The 20469-nt window shown below is 32.9% G+C and overlaps 1 protein-coding gene across 3 annotated transcripts; it reads right to left on the bottom strand.

Annotated features, from left to right (window-relative positions):
• Positions 1 to 1565: 1565 nt before the first annotated feature.
• LOC106078781 (SWI/SNF-related matrix-associated actin-dependent regulator of chromatin subfamily A containing DEAD/H box 1B-like) lies at positions 1566 to 19616 on the bottom strand. Of its 3 annotated transcripts, none has more exons than XM_056031826.1 (22): positions 19537 to 19616; positions 16502 to 16629; positions 15591 to 15975; positions 15109 to 15305; positions 14116 to 14306; positions 13294 to 13474; positions 12772 to 12860; positions 12185 to 12337; positions 11048 to 11268; positions 10634 to 10724; positions 10358 to 10457; positions 10142 to 10277; positions 9553 to 9688; positions 9066 to 9203; positions 8809 to 8907; positions 8084 to 8329; positions 7607 to 7708; positions 7338 to 7433; positions 6942 to 7060; positions 5896 to 6078; positions 4806 to 4915; positions 1566 to 4073 (listed from the first exon to the last, which is right to left on the bottom strand). In XM_056031826.1, the coding sequence occupies exons 1-22, from the start codon at positions 19599 to 19601 to the stop codon at positions 3931 to 3933; spliced, it is 3309 nt and encodes a 1102-aa protein (XP_055887801.1). In that variant the 5' UTR covers positions 19602 to 19616; the 3' UTR covers positions 1566 to 3930. The 3 variants fall into 3 exon arrangements, with proteins under 3 accessions (XP_055887801.1, XP_055887803.1, XP_055887804.1); XM_056031828.1 differs by lacking the exon at positions 19537 to 19616 and adding an exon at positions 18813 to 18954 and having other exon boundaries at positions 16502 to 16632; XM_056031829.1 differs by lacking the exon at positions 19537 to 19616 and adding an exon at positions 18813 to 18900.
• Between the last annotated feature and the right edge of the window lie 853 nt (positions 19617 to 20469).

Here is a 20469-nt window from a genome sequence, read left to right as displayed (position 1 = left end):
TCCTCGTAAAAATAATTTAATCGCTTGGTTGAAACCCGCTGGAGCGCGGTCAAGGTAGTTAGGGAGACAATTTCAAAATTACAGATAGAAACTCTGATAACATTGACTAGTAGGCCTACAGATGAAAATTGTTCTACTAAATCTGAAGCAGGCGGATTCGTTCTCTTAATTTTCTCACCTACTTTGGGTTTTGGATCCTGTATTAACTGAAATTAACGAGCGCAATTCTACCTTCCAAAACAAGGATGGTTCAAGAAATAATCACCCGATTTTAGCAACTTCATAATGTGGCTTCCCAATTATTGAATTATCAGATCGAAATCTCGATAGTGCTCCTAGCGACAGTGGCAAAACAGATTTCTTCTGGAGTGAAGGAGAGCTCCGACCTTCAGAAACAAGGACAAGTTGAGTTGCATAAAAGATATTGGCTATTTGTTTCATCATCCTGATTCGCATATTAGTGATGATTATAGTAAGTGTTTCATCATCCTGATTCGCTTATTAGTGATGATAATAGTGTTTCATCATCCTGATTCGCATATTAGTGATGATAATAGTGTTTCATCATCCTGATTCGCATATTAGTGATGATTATAGTAAGTGTTTCATCATCCTGATTCGCATATTAGTGATGATTATAGTAAGTGTGGCTATATGCAAGCAAAGTGTTTCCAAAGTAAAGTTGATCAAGAATTACTTGTGATCAAAGATAACACATTTAATACTCAATGATTTGGCAATTTCGCCATTCGAAGAAAAGTTGGTGGGAAATTCGACTTGGCTACAACGATCAAGTTTTGCTCCGCTCGTTTAGATTCATTTTTTTTGTATCTTTTCTGTAAAATGGATTTTTTTGCTGGTTGACAATAAATGCACAGTAATGGCATGCTAATATAATAAGTATACAGACATCTAGTGCTCTTCCTGTTAAAAGGCTCAACTCCATTGCCCTTCAGGTAGTTCTGATGACTTCGTTAGCATTAGGCAAGAACCGATATAATCTTTTTTTTTTTTTTTTAAATTGGCCATCTTCGACATTTGTTTGTATTTGTCGAAGTTGGCATTTCTCTGCTGGGTTGCCATTTCTTTTTGTGCCTGGGCCAAATGTATGACTTTTTCTTCCATAAGATCTTCATTTTCCATTTCTTTTAGTCCATGTCACACAATCAGCAAATCATTTCTAAGAGGAATCTTACGCCTTATCAATTAAATGCACTAAAAGAGGAAAGTTCCCCTTTCAGACCTTGCGATAGATTGGCTCACGATTAACACAACGACCAACCACCAAATAAGGTCAGGTACCCATTAGAGCTGGATGGACTCAGAGGCACCCAAAGATCCCAAAATTAAAAATTCCAGTCTTCACCAGGATTTGAAAAATGTCTTTCAATTTTTTCATTTCAACTAGGTCCAGTTCTTTAATTTACTGCCATACAAAATAAGAAAAGAAATCTAGGGATTTTAAACTTTAGCAATTTTAATACAAACAAATATATTATTGGATCCTCATAGAGGGAGACAATCTTGACATAATCACAAATTTATTGAAACCTATCAAAACCATGTTTTTTTGTATGGACACATGTGCCCTTTTTATTTGCAAAGACAATGACATGAGACATACTTTATAGCCTAGTGTTATTTCAATAACTATTTTAAAAATGGAGCATATGATTAATGCAACCCTCAAATCCTTGCATAAACTTTTTAAAAAATCTATTTTTTTAGTGGTCAATTAATTCCTCAATTCAGTATGTCATTTTTAACACAGAAACAAAATTAAATTAAAACACAACAGGGTAATATCTCAACAAAAACTGTTAATAACAACAGAAAAAGAAATTAACAAAATAGAATTATAAGACTATAAGATCATAATCTAGAAGTGCATTGTTTCTTCTTCACAAAAGAAAAACAAAAACAACACTAAAATGAAAAGGAAAAAAAAAATTTTGCTCAACAAAATGTATTTCTTTTACAATTTGACAATTTAAAGGCTGACAGAGTATGAAAATGATTGGTTAATTCTACTGATGGAGGCACTCAATGGCACACATTATGTCTTATGTAAACAAATTTAGTGACTTTCGGATAAACAAACAAAAAAAATTAATCTGGTAACTAAATCAAGATTTCCAAACAAATATTTGATCATGTAAAGAGGTCCAAATGTTTTTATTTTTAGTCTTTGTTGTTAGGGTGTAAATCTAATGTGAATGTCTCATGAATATAAATAAATTGTTTTCTAAATGATTAAAATGGCTTCCCATTAGTAATTCAATTCATATTAAATGTGTTCCTAAAGATTCTGGCACAAAGTGATCTTCAGCAGAAGAAAACAATAAAATACCCCAGTAAAACAAAAAATGGCATTATCCTTTTGGTACTTGCAAAATGTAAATAAAGTGATGTAATTATTATGAAGTAAAAATATAGAACCAAAACTTTTATTGCATTCTGGGAGTGCTCAAAGTACCACAATTGTTAGAATAAACGAAAAGAATAGAGTGCTATCACAACAAGGTCATAAGAAAATATTTTGCTCCAATAGAAATATGCCTTTAAAAAAAAACTTTCACAAGAGGAATACTTTTACTGAGAAGGAAAAACAATTCACTTCTGAAGCTTTTAAACCAATGTTTCAGTTATTAGTTGACACATTTTTTAGACAATCTCATGAGCTATCATTTTATTAAAAAAAAAAACAAAAAAAAAACTCAGGAATCAAATTTACAAAAAATAATTTATATATGCCAGTGGGAAAGAAAAAAAAACACACCAGACAGACCTAAGTTTTTAAGCTGTGATTTTTGAATATTTTCCTTCACAAGTCCAATTAGTAGAATGTCAGAGAATAAAACTGATGTTACATTTCTTAGTTGGTAATGCACACAGTTTTCTAAGTAAGCTTCTACATTTTCAAACACATTTCTCATTACTGAATGATCCTAAAAAAAAAAAAAACTTCTCAGGTCATAAAACCCAGTAATGGACACTTTAACAGCCTCAATTTTAGTCCTCCAGAATTCCCTCTAGAAATGTCTCAACAACTGTCATTCATTTGTAAATAATTATGTGTACAAAACACCCAGGGCAATGTATATTGTATATACACACAATATAAAAGTGATGACAACAAATTATTTTATAGGCAGGCTGGAAATGAATTAAGAAATGTGTGGAGTAATAATTAAATTGAGATGCACATTTGAACTCTTCTAATAATACATATGAAATAGTTTGATTTTTTTCTTTAGATCCAAAAAATTTTTTTCGGTACAGAAAAGTAAATAGTTAATTACAGAGCCATAATTAACTCATTTATTGTAACAAAATAAATTATTAATCTAATTGCCATGCATGAAAATGAATCAATCTTGTCCAGATGGTCTCCTTTTAGCAAAGGAACAAAAAAAAGCCTATTCTATATTTGTTAAAACCATTTTCCAGAAAACAAGACACCCACACAGCTGACTATTTTCATCCTTACAGTAACACCATCTTTATTCAATGCAAGCTTTAAATACCACAATCAACATGTATAAGTATTTATTCTAACCTTTTGTCTATGTCTTTCATAAGACAACTAAAATAAGGACTCAATCATAGCTTTGCAAACAAAAAAGTTGCACTAGAAACCTAGAAAATAGCTCCATGAAAAACCTAATGAGTTAATGAAATGAGACACAAAACATAATTCAATGCAGCTACAAATATATATATATATATAAAAAAAAGAGACATCAGCACAGCGATGAAGAATCTGTAGATGACTGACATGAACAAGAATGTTTACTAACATCAACAGAACCACACTTAGTTCCTATATACACAGTTCAAATGTAAACATTTTCATATCAAACAGGGACAGGCTAACATGTCTTAACCGTAACAAAGAAATCAGTTTTCAACTAAGTCACTACACATGGGTCATGATGAGCTGGCCTTGCTGTCCACTTTGGTCAAGTGCTGGCTGCTGCCTTCCTTATGGTCATCTTTCTTTTTTTGCCTTGACCTTAAAACTTCTTTCAATAAACTGGCGACATCTTTAGTATTATCTTCATTCTCTTCTTCTGTGAATGGACATTTTTCATTTAACAAAACTTATTTTGGAACTCAAAAATATTAGAAATAAGAAAAATTAATATTAGTGACAAGTAAGAAATGACTTGGGAAAGAAAAATTCTCAGAAAAATTTTATGGTGACATACATGAAGAAACCGGATGGATAATTCACACCAACGAAGAAATATACCAGCTATACAAAGACCCTTCCATAGAGAGAAAAATAAAAAGTAACAGACGACATTGGGCCGGTCACCTCGCAAGAATGCCGGAGAATCGAGAAGCAAAGATTGTTCACAGGCCAAACCCAAAAAGGAAGGCGCCCCAAAAGCAGACCAAGAGTACGGTGGCAGATCTACAACAGCTAAAAGTCCAGGCAAAAACGTTAAGCACAGAATAAATCAGAATGGAGAGATGCGGCTTTTATGATCGCACTGTGGATGTGCGGCTAAGTGGCAAGTCTCAATCCTGATGTGGACTTGTTTAATTACAGATTTGATTTGACCTGTGTTAGCTAAGCAACTAATAGCAGCACAGCATTCTCTCCCAGATACCCTCTATCCCCACATATCTACAAAAAGAGATTGGACCATAGCATACTAAGTATAGTAAGGAAGATTGGAAAATGTGTTAACACTAGATTCAAATGCAATGTGACAAAGCAAAGAATAGTTGAGCTAATTCTATGTAAGAGTTTTCTATAAGAAGAGACAGCAACAAAAAGACGTTTTTATTCTTACCATTGGCTGGACCTGTTAGATCTTTTTCTAACATAAGTTTACCATTGGCACAACTCAGCATTGCTTCATCAACAGTGTCTTCAGAGATCAACTTGATTATAGTTACTTCTCTATAAAAAAAAAAAAAAAAAAGTTCAGTATTAGTTTATTTAAAGTTCTACCAGGACTTTTCTATTTTATAAATCTATTATTAAGGTCAAATAAAAAAAAAAAGCTGTAATCAATAATTTGAGCACCACAGATTTCAAGGTTTCTTAAAGTATTGTTTCAAAAGTTGTTTTTATTTATTTTTTTTTTTTTAACAGTTTCTAAGTGCAAAGTAATTTCAAAACGAACTTGGAATGAAATAATTAGACATGCAGACAAAGTGTAATTAAAATAAAATGACACTTTTATTTAACTGATTTGAAAATATGTCCTAAAAAATCTAAATACCCATATTAAAAAGACATTATTTTGATAATAAGATATTTGTAAGTGCTTTTGCTGATAATTGTGTATTTGCCTTCATTATATACAACTATAATTTGCTCAGTGCAGTGTTCGTTCAAATGTAATGAATTGAAAAGAATTTATGTCAAATTAATAAACACAGAAAACCAAGCATGTTTCTGAACTCAAAGAGAAACAGGAAAACATGTTTAGAACAAAGCATATTAGATTTTTTATTAATAAAATATCAAGATGTATTGTTGATGAAAGACTAAGTTCTTCAGAAACTGCTGACAATGAAAGTAGAGAACTGCAGAACTAGATCCAAAGGACATTATTTGTTAGTTATCTCTTTTTTTTAACTGATTTATTTATTAATGTCAGGTTCGAAAGGCTCAAGGTATGGACACGTCCTTGAACTTGGCTTGTACACAAGGCACAATAGAAGCCATAAGAAAGATAAAGAAATAGCGCAACTGATTTCCAAACAATAGTATCTCAGTCCTTGTATCTAGACAGTTATTATTCAAAAAGTAGTTTTTTTTTAATCAAAATGACAAGGAGATAAATATTTTAATTTTTTTAGATTTATTCTCTATTGCCTTTAATACTAATGACAAAACTTGAATGTACAACTAACCAACTGACATGTACATACCTTTGTTGTCCCAGTCGGTGACACCTGTCCTCTGCCTGCTTGTCATTGTAAGGGTTGAAATCTATGTCATGGAGTATAATTGTGTTGGCCGCAGTCAAATTGATGCCTAGGCCACCGGCACGTGTAGACAAGAGGAACACAAATATATCGGGTTCATTGTTGAAGCGGTCAATAAGCTGCAACCTGAATAAACAAAACCAGTTTGTAGCATATTAATTTATTTAGCAACCAAATAAAAAGGGATATAAGTAACATGTAACTTTTTTTTTCACATTCTCATTTACATGTTGGAGGGTTCTGATAATAGCCAGTAAGTACTACTATATCTGAAATGAACAACGTGTAATTGTTTCCAGTTCAGGCAGCTCTCCATAAAATTCTTATTTCTAAAGGGGTGTTTTGGTGCCAGAATCTTGTTCAGGCCTAGGCCTATCTGAAACGTTAACTCAAATTTAATAGATCTAATACATGTAAACAAACAAACAACTGTAAAAAAATAGAATATGTCTAGTTTAAAAAAAAAATACTTTTAATACCATTAGAATATAAAAAAGCTTCAAAAATACCCATTTTCCCATGTGGGAGCTAATACACAGGGGCTATGGGCCTGTTTGTTTGAAAAATTAATTAAGCAATAAAAATATTCCTGATTATATTAAAAATAGAATTGGTAATCTCCAAAATGATCTGCAACGAGACTAGTAGAAATCTTCATTTTAAAAAGTTTAAAGCAAGTATATTGAATAGGGGATTTTAGAAACGTTCTACAATGGTTTAGGACTAAAACGGGAAAAGTTTCTAACTGCAGAAGGAGCTAATGGGTTAAGTACAATATTCACTGGAGACAATGCCATGTTTCACTAGATCCAACTTCCAGAGTTTAACAAAAATGTGCAGAGAATCACTCTATGAACCCTTAAGTAGAATTAGATGATCACCTGTTTATATTTTGGGAATTTAAAAAAAAATGCAAATAATGGATCTGTGGTTACATGGTCAGAACAGAAATATATCTATCTCACAGACTACTTTAAAATACTACTAACCTGTCAGGGACTGGAGTCTGTCCATCCATTCTAAGGTACTTGTAGCCATTGTGGTCCATGTAAATCTCTAGAATGTCAAGCATCATGGTGAACTGGCTGAAGACTAGGACTCTGTCATTCTTTCATACAAGAAGAGAAACATTGGAAATTATTACGAGCCTAACAATAATGAAATGTAATGCTAATTGTTTAATTACAGTAAATATTAGGATATACAGAACTCAAATTTTAAAGCAGTTTCATGCTTTGTTTACACTTTTTGTGAATAAAGAAAAGCCAAATATAGATTTCAAAACATACCCCAATAAAGACTTCAAAACATACCCCAATAAAGACTTCAAAACATACCCAAATATAGACTTCGAAACATACCCAAATATAGACTTCAAAACATACCCTATCTTTCATCTTTGGCATCAACTCATCCATCTTTTTAAATTTCCCAGACTCTAATATCACTGATGGGTCTAAGGAGTATTTTCCAAGATATTTCTGCAAGACAAAAAGATTTAGACATATACACATGCTGCTATTAAGCACGAGACATTGAACACTAATGGTGTAATGAGTTTTATAACTTTTGAACATCAAGAGCCAGAAATGCATCAAAATAAAGGAATTATCAAGTCAACAGATACATGTTTTACAGTAAAAGCAAAACTTACCTTATACTGTTTACATAAATTAAACAAATCAAAGTCATTCAACACAGCCATGTCTTCTTGTATAAGATTGGGCAGGGCTCCTCTTTCTTTATGAGACGGTTCCTGTTAGGCAATAAAGTGATAAGTAAAATAAGTTACTGTTCATCTCATAATTAGGTGTTATTTATTTTGTTACTAATTTATACCAGGTGTCTATCTAAAAAGTTTTATGATAAAATAATAACTCACTTTCTTAGATCAACAATAACTGTAATTAGTATTAATTGCTTTGTGCAAAAAAAAAAAGTCCACGGATTTGTATCAAGATAAATTTAAAAAAACAAATACAACAGTATGTATAATCTATAATATGTTATATGCTTCAATGACATCAACGCTTATGCAGCAGAGAATTGAGAAAGTATAATGTTATGATAGTCAACCATCTCACTTTGAATGAAGAAAATAACTTGCCAAACTTCACAAAACATGCAATACCTTAGCAATGTCTTTTGCCATTTTTGAGAGTATATCATCTGTGTATAAATTCCTAAGTAGCAGCGGATGGTTGGCAGCTTTCCTAAACTGCATGAATATACCAACTCCTCCATTTGGCGCTGCATCAGGATTGTCTCCTATCTCCTGAGAGTATTTTGTTACTAGGCTATCATACAACTCTTGCTGTTTAGGTACTAACTGACATTTTTCTATATGTTCTGTCTTCTTTGGAAGTAGTTGTAGGACCTGGAGATGTGAACAAAGTTTATGTAAATCTTGTTATGTATCAATGTATATACCAACTAAAAAGCAATTTTATTTGATACATTTCGTTCATCACTTTTTAATTTTACTCTGTAATCATCCTTTAATTTGTCCCTCATAGTTTTTCTTTCCCAAGTTTTGTTTTTTTTCATGAGATTTATTTAACAATGTTCATTTATGACAAATTAAATGCCAGTTATTCAGTTCTGTTATTAAACTTTCTCTTAAAAGTTTTTTTTCCCAAGTTAAACTCTTTTTTTTCCCATGAGATTTATTTTTAAATGTTTACTTAGTAATTAAATGCGGGTTATTCAGTTCTGTTATTAAACTTTCTCTTAGAGTGTATCTGGATTGAATGTTAATGTTTATAAGCCTTTAAAAAAAAAAGTGGTCAAATTTAAGCATTTTAGGTGATAAAACAAAGTTTGTTTTCAATGCAACCATTGTGCAACTGTACTTACATCTCGTTTTAACCGACGTAAAACAAAAGGCTTCATAATTCTTTTAGCTTGAGCAATTCTGTCTCTCTCAAATCTACTTTTCTGCTTCTCTTCTGACCTCTGTGTTTAAAGCATTCAAAGAATTCTCCAATTACTCAAATTGAACAACTAATTATGAATGAAATATTTGTATAAAAAAATATAAAAGTGTATTTATACAAAGTAACAAACCAATAAAAACTTTACAAAAACAAAAGTTAAAAAAAAATTTAACTTACTGATATCATGGCAAAGACTTTCTTGAGATGATCTGTTTTGCCTTGAAATATTTCTGGCATCACAAAACAGAGTAATGACATCAGTTCTAGAAGATTGTTTTGTAAAGGAGTCCCAGTCAAAAGCAAACGGCGTTCAGCCTAGACAAACAATCATTATAAACAAAAAGATTTAATACTTACATTCAATTTTAACAATACAATGAACACTTGTTTGTTGTTCTAAATACTAAAGAATTAGAATCAAAATTTGTTTTAAAATCCAAGTTATGAGCCCATCAAAAACTAGTTAATGTTTCAGTACTTCAGTGTCATATGTTTTAATTTAAAAGGGAGAATTTGAGACCCAGTCATTTAAATATATGCACTATAAAATTACTTACTGACTGTTTCAATTATTCTTTTATATACAAACCAAATTTATGTGTGAAAGAAAAGTTGAAACTGGAAGGATAGACCAAACAAAAGAAATCAAAGTGCAACTTCTTACTGCTATCTTCATGAGATTTTGAAACCTCAAAGAGGACATGTTCTTCAGCATGTGACCTTCATCAAATACTGCGTAGTGGAATTCAAATTTTTTAAAAAGCACCCTGTCTTCAACACCACCTGTGGCCATGTTATATCTAAGAAATGACAAACAACAGAGTCAACTTATATCTAGGACATGACAAACAACAGAATCAACTGTTCAAAAAATTATATTACATTACCATTGTGAAAACATAACTTGGCCTAGACAGGTCACCTCTGCTTATATAACTTGCAACAATGGGAAATATTTTATAAAATCTTTTTCAAGTAGTTGTTTTAATTAGTTAATTGCACACAAAGGGCAAATATTGAACACAGAGCAAGTTATCAATCTTTGTTGAGGGAGCTTGCCGCTCTAAGCACAGAACGGCACAGGAACCAAATCTAAGTCAATTAAATTTTAATTAGTTAGCAAGAGTAAAACAACCCCCCCCCCCTCACTCCCCCCAGGTTTAGAATGACATTTTTAATAGCCCCAATTTAAGCAACAATTCAGGAAATTAGGAAAACCAAATTAACAGGCTAAAAATAAAAAAACAACTCACGTAGTCAAGAGAACATTAAATTCTTCTCCTTGGAAAAATATGGAATGTCTAACAGCTCTTCGCTCTTCCTGAGAGCCATAGTACACAATTACTTTTAGAGCAGGGCACCATCTCTGCAACTCTCTCAACCAGTTTTCTGAACACAAAAGACAGAATATTGTAATGTTGCTTAAAAGAACTGCCTACGTTAAGGTCAATATATAGGAAGTTACTAACCAATTGTAGAGGATGGTACAATTATAACATGTGGTCCTTCCTCGCCTGATTCCATTAGGTGAGCCAAAAATGCAATTGCCTGAATAGTCTTTCCCAAACCCTGGACACAATTGAAATACGAAGAAAACTAAATTCATTTTTCCATAAATTTTTTAAATTACTTTGTTTTATGACTATACTTATATACTATGTATTATGACTATACTTGTATACTTTGTATAATGACTATACTTGCATCAAGTGCTACATTGTTTTAAGTGAAAAATAAAACATTACCATTTCATCTGCAAGAATTCCATTCAAATGTTGCTCATGCATTATCTTCAGCCAGCTAACACCTATCAACTGATAGGGTTGAAGTTCAAACCTGAGAAAGAAACATTGCGACACAGTGAGATAAAAAGTTAAATCTTCAAAAAAAAATTAAATATTTTAATAAAATATTTGAAGTTCTGTAACAAAACAAAAGCCCACATTGGTCACAGATTGTTTACAATTAGCTGGGAATACATTCATTTTTGTACTAAATATAAAATAATATATAAAAATAAAAGGGAAGCTCATAAAAAATAAACTATTTTAAATCAAACTCGAGACAATTTGCAACTTGATAATGAAAATATTAACATGTTTAAATGAATAAGGTTTCGGAGAAAATTATTTTGGATTGGCATTGATATTTCTACTCACTCTTTATTCAGTAGCTCAGGTTGTTTTGTAATTTTCAACTCATCTCTCTGTGTGCTTTGCGAATCCTGCCTAGTAAGTCTGGACACAACCATTCCCATCTGTTGGGAGATACTTTCACACTTCATCATTAGGCGGCGGATGGTGTTTCTAACATGCATGATCTCCTTACACCCAGAAATCAGTGACGTGGACAACTGTTTCTCTGCATTGAACGCGTCCAGCTGGTTTCAATGAAACAATTATTGGTTGAAAGCTATTTAGCTAGAACTTTATATGTTTGACCAGCTTTTTAAATCAAAACATACAGCATTATCAAAACATACAGCATTATAAAGTTTATTATACATTGTTTATTTTACCATTAATAATAAAAATAAATACAATTATAATGCCTGATGTAAAAGATAAATTTAATGAGACTAAATATCCTTTAGTAATAGAAAAAAAAAAAATTATAACTGCTTCTGCCAAAGCCCTCTGGTGCACACCAAAACTGTTCAAGACTAGTGGGAGATGACATGTTGATATGAGCAAGGAGAGACAGTTGATTCCGGCCTAAGTGAATGGAGAAACAGAACCAGAGCTTGGATCATCGCCAGTAGGTTCTCTGGGGGAAACTGTGGAAGGGTCCTTCCTGCTTGTGGAAGACATTCCTGTCTATTTATATAGACTCTAGACTGCCATTCTTGAGACAACCAGAAGATAGAGAGCAGCAGAGACAGTGACCCTGTGTTAGTGGCAAGATAGTCAACCCTGTAGGAATGTCAAGACATAGGTGGCAACAGTGTAGGAAAATGAAGACAGATGGTGAATCCTCCACGCCAGAGTTAGAAGACCTAAGACTGATATTAATGTTTATTGTGATGTTCTCACAACTTTTATCACAGGTAAATAAACACCATTCAGCTTCATCTGGATTCCTTGTTGAGTTGCTTCCCTTGGATTCATGCAATGTTTTAGCTCATGATTAAAATTTGAAGGGTTATTTTTATTAAATAAACTGTGGTTTTTGAGGTGTTTTTTTTTTTAAATACACAATATAGAATTAAATAATGATCTGACCCTTTACACATCATTAACTTATTTTACAGAACTCTAAAAAAATAAAAAAAATAAACATGAATTCCATTTACGTACCAAGCTTTGCCAGGTGGGGAAAGGTCTAAGACTCACGATGAGCTCTGCTTTTTTCTTGGAGCATCCTGGCATGGCAGTGAGCTCTTCAAATGTAGCTTCTTGAAAGAATTGTAAGAAATTGTCTGTTTCTGACTTGGTCTTATTATCAAGATCCTGTCATGTAAAAAAAAAACAAAAAAAAAACAAACACATGAAAAAAAACTAGATGGCAAGTAAATAAACAAAAAAAGAGCTTTCAAATATATAAAAGCAACCCAAAATCTGTTGCCTCTTAGAGGGCGACACCTATGTCCCAAGAAAATGAAGAATACCACATTAGTGTATCCTTAAAATGGCCTGAATAAAAATCATTTTTATATTAATTTTCACAGTAGATGTTAGAGCAGAGAAAAATGTGGTCTCTAATAAGAAATATTTTAAAATGTTTTTTCTTAATGCAGAATAATGGAAATAAAATGTAGAAATTCCTTGGCAAAGAAGAAAACATATCTGTTAGCTCTGTATTATTAAACTTGAACCATTTTCTATAAGTCTTTAAAAAAAATGAAATAAATACAAAAATAAATATGGCAATCCAAACTACTAACCTCACTGTCATCACTGTCACCACTGCCATAATCATCATAATCTTCATCCTCATCACTAACATCTACATCTTTTTCTTTTTTCTTTCGCACTGAACAAAAAAAAAAATATTAAAAAAAAACAAGAAAAATAAATTTCCCTTTAAGGAAACAACAACAATAAAACAAGTGTCATAGGCAAATGTATGTCATTTCATTGACAAGTATATGTCACAAGGTTACATCATGTCATAGACACATTTATGTCAAAAGGTTATGTTATGTCATATAAAAGTATATGTCACAAGGTCACTGGTAAGTTTGCCACAAAACTAAGTCATATCATGGACATGTTTTTGTCAAAGGCTAATTCATGTCATTGACAAGTTTATGTCACAATGTTATGTCATGTCGGTGACAAGTTTACTTCACAAGGTTATGTCATGGACATATTTATGTCACAAGGTTATGTAACCATTTCAGCTGAAAAGAGGGTGGAACTTTTTCTTTCCAAAGCTTTCTTTAAGCCTATCATATTTCTCGTACCTTTTGATTCAGACAACTTAGGTTTCAGTGCAGATGTTTTCTTCACTGTTTGGCTAGAAGCATCACTGCTAGGTCCAGCCTCCTCAGCATCATCATCCAAGATTATAATGTCTTCATTAGAAAGTTCTGTTACAGCAGTATCTGTATTCCCATTGTGGGCCTTCAAAACCTTTTTTAAATGCTGTTGCACAGAAAAGAAACACAATGTTTACTTTAAAAAAAAAAAAAAACATTTTTAAGTTGTTATTAGCATTGTATTAAGAACTGATAAGGGTTAGCAAAATAAAAAAGTAAAAAAAAAAGTTATTCTTTAGAAAAAAAAGTTCTCCTTTAAGACCTTGTGGTCTATAAGGGCAGATGATGTAAAGGTCATCTAATTCTGTGACCTACGGTTAACGAGGGTGTCATGGCCAGCACAACGACCAACCGGCTTTACATTTCCCCAACTAATGTCAGGTACCCATTAGAGCTGGGTGGACTCAAGAGCGCCAGAGAATCCCGAAATAAATATCCCAGTCTTCACCAGGATTTGAACCCAGGACCTTCAGTACAAAAACAAAGCGCTTTACCACTCAGCCACAGAGCCCTCTCTTCTTTAGTAAAGTTGTAAAAAAAATAAATTTTAAGAGCACAAATTATTAAAATTATTTAGTTTTAAGCAAATTAATTGCACACATAACCTTCAGATAATTCAGAAATAAAATATATCTAAATCAAACTATTAGCAGTTTTTTTTTTCCATGTCTACTAACACCAATTATATCTGCATCTATCTATTTGCAGTTATTTTTGTCCATGTTTACTAACACCCCTACTACTAACCTGAATAGACTTTGCTGGGAAACATCCTTGTAAAAACTCCAGCGCTTTCTGTAAATTTTGTGATTCTTGGAGAAAATCAATGCCAACAACTTTCACGGGTGATGGTGTTTCAGGCATCATTTTGATCCTCTTATAATTACCAGTAATTTCTGGCTGCTCCTCTGATTTAGGTAATGGACGCTTTTCTGCAGCTAAAATTGTATTTATACAAATTAACTTTTAGAAATGTGATTTTTTTTACATTTATAGAACAATGAATATTAGCTGGGATTTAATCTCACTGCACTGCCATTTTTACTATGATATTTATATCTATTTCCTATTAGGAGATTCAGAAAAACAAAAAGAATTAATTCTTTCTAGTCTTATTCCTTTTTTTTTAAATTTAAACATGTATTAATGAGTGTGTAATAAGACTTACGGTGAACAAGTCAGAACAACGCATCGATGGACAAAGATGTTCAGACAACATACTACATCAATGTAAACTCATTCTAACCACACCACATAAACATACAAAAAGTATCAAGGATTTCACTACACTGGATAAATTGGTTAACATATGCAGAAAAATTTGTTAACATACATACTAAGACATCAATCCTCAGTTATATTAAACCAAAGCAATATTTCCTTGGAAGTTTGACTTATTAACAAATATAAAAAGCGCAGTTAAAGATAGCATACGCTGTCTACTTGTAAATGGTGTTCCAGGTGAAAAAAAGAATGTTTATATGTTAACCATAAAAAAGAGGACCCTAATTGTGTACTGCAAAATCCATAATATTAGTTACAGAGGATTTAAAGGATTAATGATTTGTATATGAAGGCCCTAAATGTTTCAGTCATACATCTGGCTGTTTTTTGGTTTTTTTTTTAAGTGGCAGTCATAACCAAGATCTCCATAATAAATAGAATCATACTGAGCTGTTGAAATTTTTGTGCAACTAACAAAAAAAAATACAGATTCAATTTTTAAAAAAAAATTCTTACTGGCTGTGGTACACTTCTCTGAGGCCATAAAATTAACAGCTCTCTGAAAGTCTTTGGGATACATAATGAGAGCTGCCCTGATTCTGTTCTCACTCTTCTCTGGAAACATTTCTTTAAGGCGACAAAAATCATCTTTGTTTTTTGTTGATGTGTCCTCATCACTGTCAGTGTCGACAGGTCGCTTGACACGTTTAAACCTGAACAATAAGTAAAGGCGCATAAATCAAACATAATTTGACATATGAAAATTATAACTGAAGAAGAGGCATACAGACTAATTGATAGGAAGACAACATAAAAGAATGGACGGGCCTGTCCAAGGCAAAAGACAGAGAGGAATGAAGAAAGTCTGGCACCCCAACGGTTTAACAGACTAAGGGATAGGTGAAGGTGATCCTATATAGTATGCAATTTACAAAGATTTTATAAACTCGAGACATCACTAAATATCTCCTTCTTAAAATAAAGAGTAATTTCCTTACTTGCTAGCATTGTCCTTGTTACTTCCCCCATTCACTTGTCCTGATGCTTTAGAGACCCAGGGTCCTGTGACTGGTGAAGCTGTGGGAGTCACCTGGTTGGTCACTTCCACTTTGGTTTGGTGACTGTTCAGTTTGGAGGTGAAGACTGGACTGGTTGAGTTTGACATGCATGTGCTGCTGGAGGCTGGACTTTGAGGAGGTATATAGTGATAAGGCAGAGTACTCTGGCTATTTAAGCTTGGCACTGAGGACTGACTATAAGGTAGCGTGTTTTGACTGTCTACTCTGTTATGACTTTGGTTTAATGACTGCATGCTTTCATTTGATGAGTTCTGACTAGCAAAGAGCACTGTAGACTGACTGTCCAAAGAACTGCTGCTGTTTTCTAGATAAAGAAAAGGATTATAAAGATTTTTAGTTGTAAACCAAAAACAAAAGAGCTTAGAAATGATGAGCAATTGGCCTGATTCTTAATGTAGTGAGTTATAAACATTTGCAAAAGATACACCTTAATTTTATTTTTTTTGCCAAGAGGTGAATGAATGTAGAAAAAGGGAGCTGGAAAGATACCATGTTTAGACCATTGTTTAATGATCTTGAAAAAAAGAATTGTGTATTTTTGTCTCCTACTCAACATTGAGCTGAAAGCATTCAGTTATTTACATTAGAAGAAATCATTTCACTGACATAAAGATGATGGGAGATATCAAAATGGGTGGAAGTGGAGGTAATTGACAATTTCATCCACAGTCCTGTTTAAAGGTAGCTTGTCGCTTGCACAAGAGACAAGTCACCTTTTATGACAGTTACTCTTCTGAATAATGTCATAAAGACTAATTAAAATTACAATTATACCTAAAAATATTATTAAAATGATGTAATGCATAAACAATGTTACAGAGTTACTATACCTCTGGATAAACCATTGCACTCACTGGAAACCTGAGTATCTATTGTAATTTGATTAACTGGCTTTTTGACAAATCTGTACTTCAGTAAAGTATTCAAAGTACCATTAGTACTCATTCTCCAGACAGCGCTGCTAAAAGAAACAAACAAAAAATGTATATGCCATCTTGAAAGTCAAACTTTACAAGAACTGCTTGCTATATTTTTATACAAAATGTTCCTCATGTCAGTTTTAATAATGAGATATCAATGTTTAATTTTAATAATGAGATATCAATTCTTAATTGCAATAATGAGATATCAATGCTTAATTGCAATAATGACATATCAATACTTAAGGTGGCTCTGCCACAAGCTTTCAGTCATTTTGAGTTAAATTGAGACATTTTTTTTTAAATTGTCAATTCTTTCATTGATGTAAAATTCATCTGTTTCTATAACCAAGACGGTTAACAAGGGTGTCATGTGGCCAGCATTAATCACCAACTGCCTTTACTTTCCCCATCTTATGTTAGTTACCCATTAAAATTGGGTGGACTCTGAGGATTCCTAAAAATCACCAAATCCAAAATCCCAGTCTTCACCAAGATTCGAACCCAAGGCCCCTCAGTTTAGAAGGCAAGCTCTTTATCACTCGACCCCGATGCCTTTTAGTGATGTACCCTTTTTATATTTAGGCATAGTTTTTAAGATCTTTTCAAGACCTCTAATTTACCAGAGCTTGACCTTGTGAAAAAAAATATTTATAAACAAAATTACATGAAGTATTGCTACAAGAAAATAAGAAAAAAAAAATGGATATATGTTTAGGCTAGCTCTATTGATATCACTTTGTCTTTACCATATTATAATCCCTACTACTTTTTTTCAATGTTTAATGCAGAACTATTGGTACCAGTACTGTTCATTTATTTTTTTTCTGAACCATGTAATTTTATTTCTTTGTTTTTTAAATTGTACACATTCCTTCAAACATATGAAAATCATCATGTGTCCTAGTCCAAACCTCATACAGGACTTGAACTGTGGAATATCATCCTGACAGTCAAAAAAGCATACCAGATAACCAGGAAGCCATAGATCTGTTTTTACTTTGAAAAACTAGACTATGACACCATATTGCCATATTAATATGATAAATAAGCCATGTCTGGCAGAAACTGTGTTATAAATATCTACTATTGTAGATATCAATATGCTGAATTAGAAGTGTCAGGAATATGGATTGACTTCACTTAATTGTCATAGTTCGAATTACAATTCATCACTAAACACTATGGATACTCTACAAAATTACTTCAGAATGTTGGTTCCTCAAACGTGGGGACATATTGTATTTTATGTTTACACATTATTTTATTCAACAAAGCTATATTATATGATACAGGTATTTCCCTAGATCAATAGATAATATTATAAATAGATCTATGTTTTTACATTTATGTTCACTTCCATTTTTAACCTCCTCTAGAAGAATGCAAGTAGGTTAGTACCTGTTTACACATCTTCAAAATGAGCTAAAGTTACAATACTGGCTTCTATTTAGTCTTAGCCTAAAAGTCTGGCCTGTTCATCATACTCTATCATCCGAAACTAAAATTTAAGTTAAATAAAATGACTTTCAACTCTTTCTATTACACTAAATCCTTTTTACTATCAAAATTAAACATGCTTAAATGAGGAGCTTCTATCTAAAATGTAGCAATCTAAGCTGCTGAATGGGTGAATCCTATACTCTAGATCTAGTGACTCTAGATTAGTCTAGATAATCATTAGATGAATAGATAATCATAATAGACTTTATAGACTGCTGCCTGGTTGTGCTGTATGCGCACTGGACTGTTGTTCGATTGCTTTGATGGTCCTGGCCTAAGTTCATACCCTGCCTGCTGCCCCTTCCCTGTTGTTTGTCTGGCTAGACTCGGCTTGAGGTTTGGACTATGACTAGGATATAATTGTAATCTACATTTTATTCAACTCTGAAGGAACATCCAAAACATTTTTACAAGACGTGTCTTAAATAGTTAAAAGATCTTGAAGATCTTCAATTGACAATTATCTATCAAGATCAACTTTAAATCTTGAAAGTTGAATGACTTGATTCTAATCTTGAAATTGAAAAGACAGTAGAAATCATGAATCATCATTCATGATCATAGAAGTTTACTTATTATAATATAGATCTAGATCAAGAGTAGGTCTTCATTTGAAAAGAAAAAATATCGCAGTAACAGATGTAAATGTAGAATTAGAGTATTTCAATCTTAATTCTATATAAAGATTCCATTATTATTCGCTGAGTTATGGTCTCACCAATCGTCAATAGCATTCACCGTTGCCGCAAAAATAATAAAAATAAAGTTGATGAAGGAATCAAATGAGTTTCCGGTGAAATAATTTCGCTATTCTTGTCACTTCTAGACTCTATATCTAGATTCTAATATGTAGATCTGTGCCAAATAAATAGATATAGAGATAAACATATTTATCTATTCATTATCAATGTACGACAGCAGAATTTAATTTTTATATAATAAAATAAATTATGTGTTCATTATTTGGAATCTATCTTGTTCTAGACGACCTGTAGTCAGGTGAAATTGTTTGCTTGTTTGATTATGCGCTTCCAGCAGTAGAAAACGGCCCTTCTGCTGGAAAAAAAAATCTTATCTTATCTTAAAAAATATAGACGTTACTTCAAAAAAAAAAGAAGATGATTACGTCCTATGCGTCATTGATCTAGTCATACATGTTAACCAATGACTTAAATTCTGCCAAGTCATTGGTTTGCATTTGTACAAATTTGTCCTAGCATATGGTATGAGGAATGTGCCTTTTATCTTCTGAAACAATTATAAAGTGTACAGACCTAGATTGTCTACGTGATAGACCTATATTAGTTTTGTGCTAGGGATATCAGACATCTGGCAAAACATTCGTGTACCAGACACAAGCACACCCAGAGGAGGACAAAAGAAGAACAAAGTCTTACTAAGGAGGACACAAAATAAAGAAGACAAATTAATTGTACCTTTACCTATATCCCTTAGTCTGTTTGACAGTTGGGGCATCATGCAAGATCTGTCGACCGTCTTTCTCCATTCCTCCCTGTCTTTTGCCTTAGATAGAACCTCTTTCAATGGCAGGCACATCCATTCTTTTATGTTGTCTTCCCATCGCTTTTTTTTTGTCTGCCTCTTCTTCTTTTTCCTGGTACTGTTCACTGAAGGAAGGTCTTTGCGAGCCTGGAAGACCTTGTAATATGGCCATAGATTTCTAACTTTCGTTTTTACAATAGCAAGTCCTCGTGTGGTCCAATCGCTGCAGTAACCCTCTCTTGGTTTGTGATGCGATCTTTAAATGTGATACCTATAGGATCCTTCTGTAGCATCTGAATTCCATTGCTATAGTTGTGGCCACTAGCGGATCCAGAAATTTTGAAGGGGAGGGGAGCGATTTTATTTTAAAAACTCTTACCCCTTTGTAAACCATAACCTTGAGTATAGACGCACACAATTTGATGCCCCTCAAAACCTAATGCTCCGTGCATCCCGCACCATCCGCATCAGCAGTTCGCTAGGTTAGGAACTAGCAGTAGGGCCTACACACCGGCTACGCCCGTTGATTTGCTCCCAATTATGGCCGGAACCACCCACTTTTTTTTTAATTGTAATAAACGGGCCACACTTTTAATGATCAACCTAACATCTGTTGCAATGAAATTTTACGTCCCTTTTCTATCTGTCTGTTTGTCTCTCTGTCTGTTTTCGCTCTCTCGACCCCCCCATTTTGATTTCTTTTAACCCGCGTATCGTAATTTCTCCGACGTAGACTTTTGACTTGATTTGGAAAGTCCCACTTCATTATATGCCCCGAGACTTACATGCACTCATATGATTTTCTTCGGCTTCTCAATTCAATCGATATTATCATTTTGAACGCGACCTCTCCCACCCACTTTTTTTTTTTA

This window comes from Biomphalaria glabrata, chromosome 6, assembly GCF_947242115.1.
Source record: "Biomphalaria glabrata chromosome 6, xgBioGlab47.1, whole genome shotgun sequence".
In the NCBI taxonomy this organism is placed as follows: domain Eukaryota; kingdom Metazoa; phylum Mollusca; class Gastropoda; family Planorbidae; genus Biomphalaria; species Biomphalaria glabrata.
The sequence above is the reverse complement of the archived record's forward strand: the minus strand, read 5'-3'. Positions and strand labels throughout refer to the sequence as shown.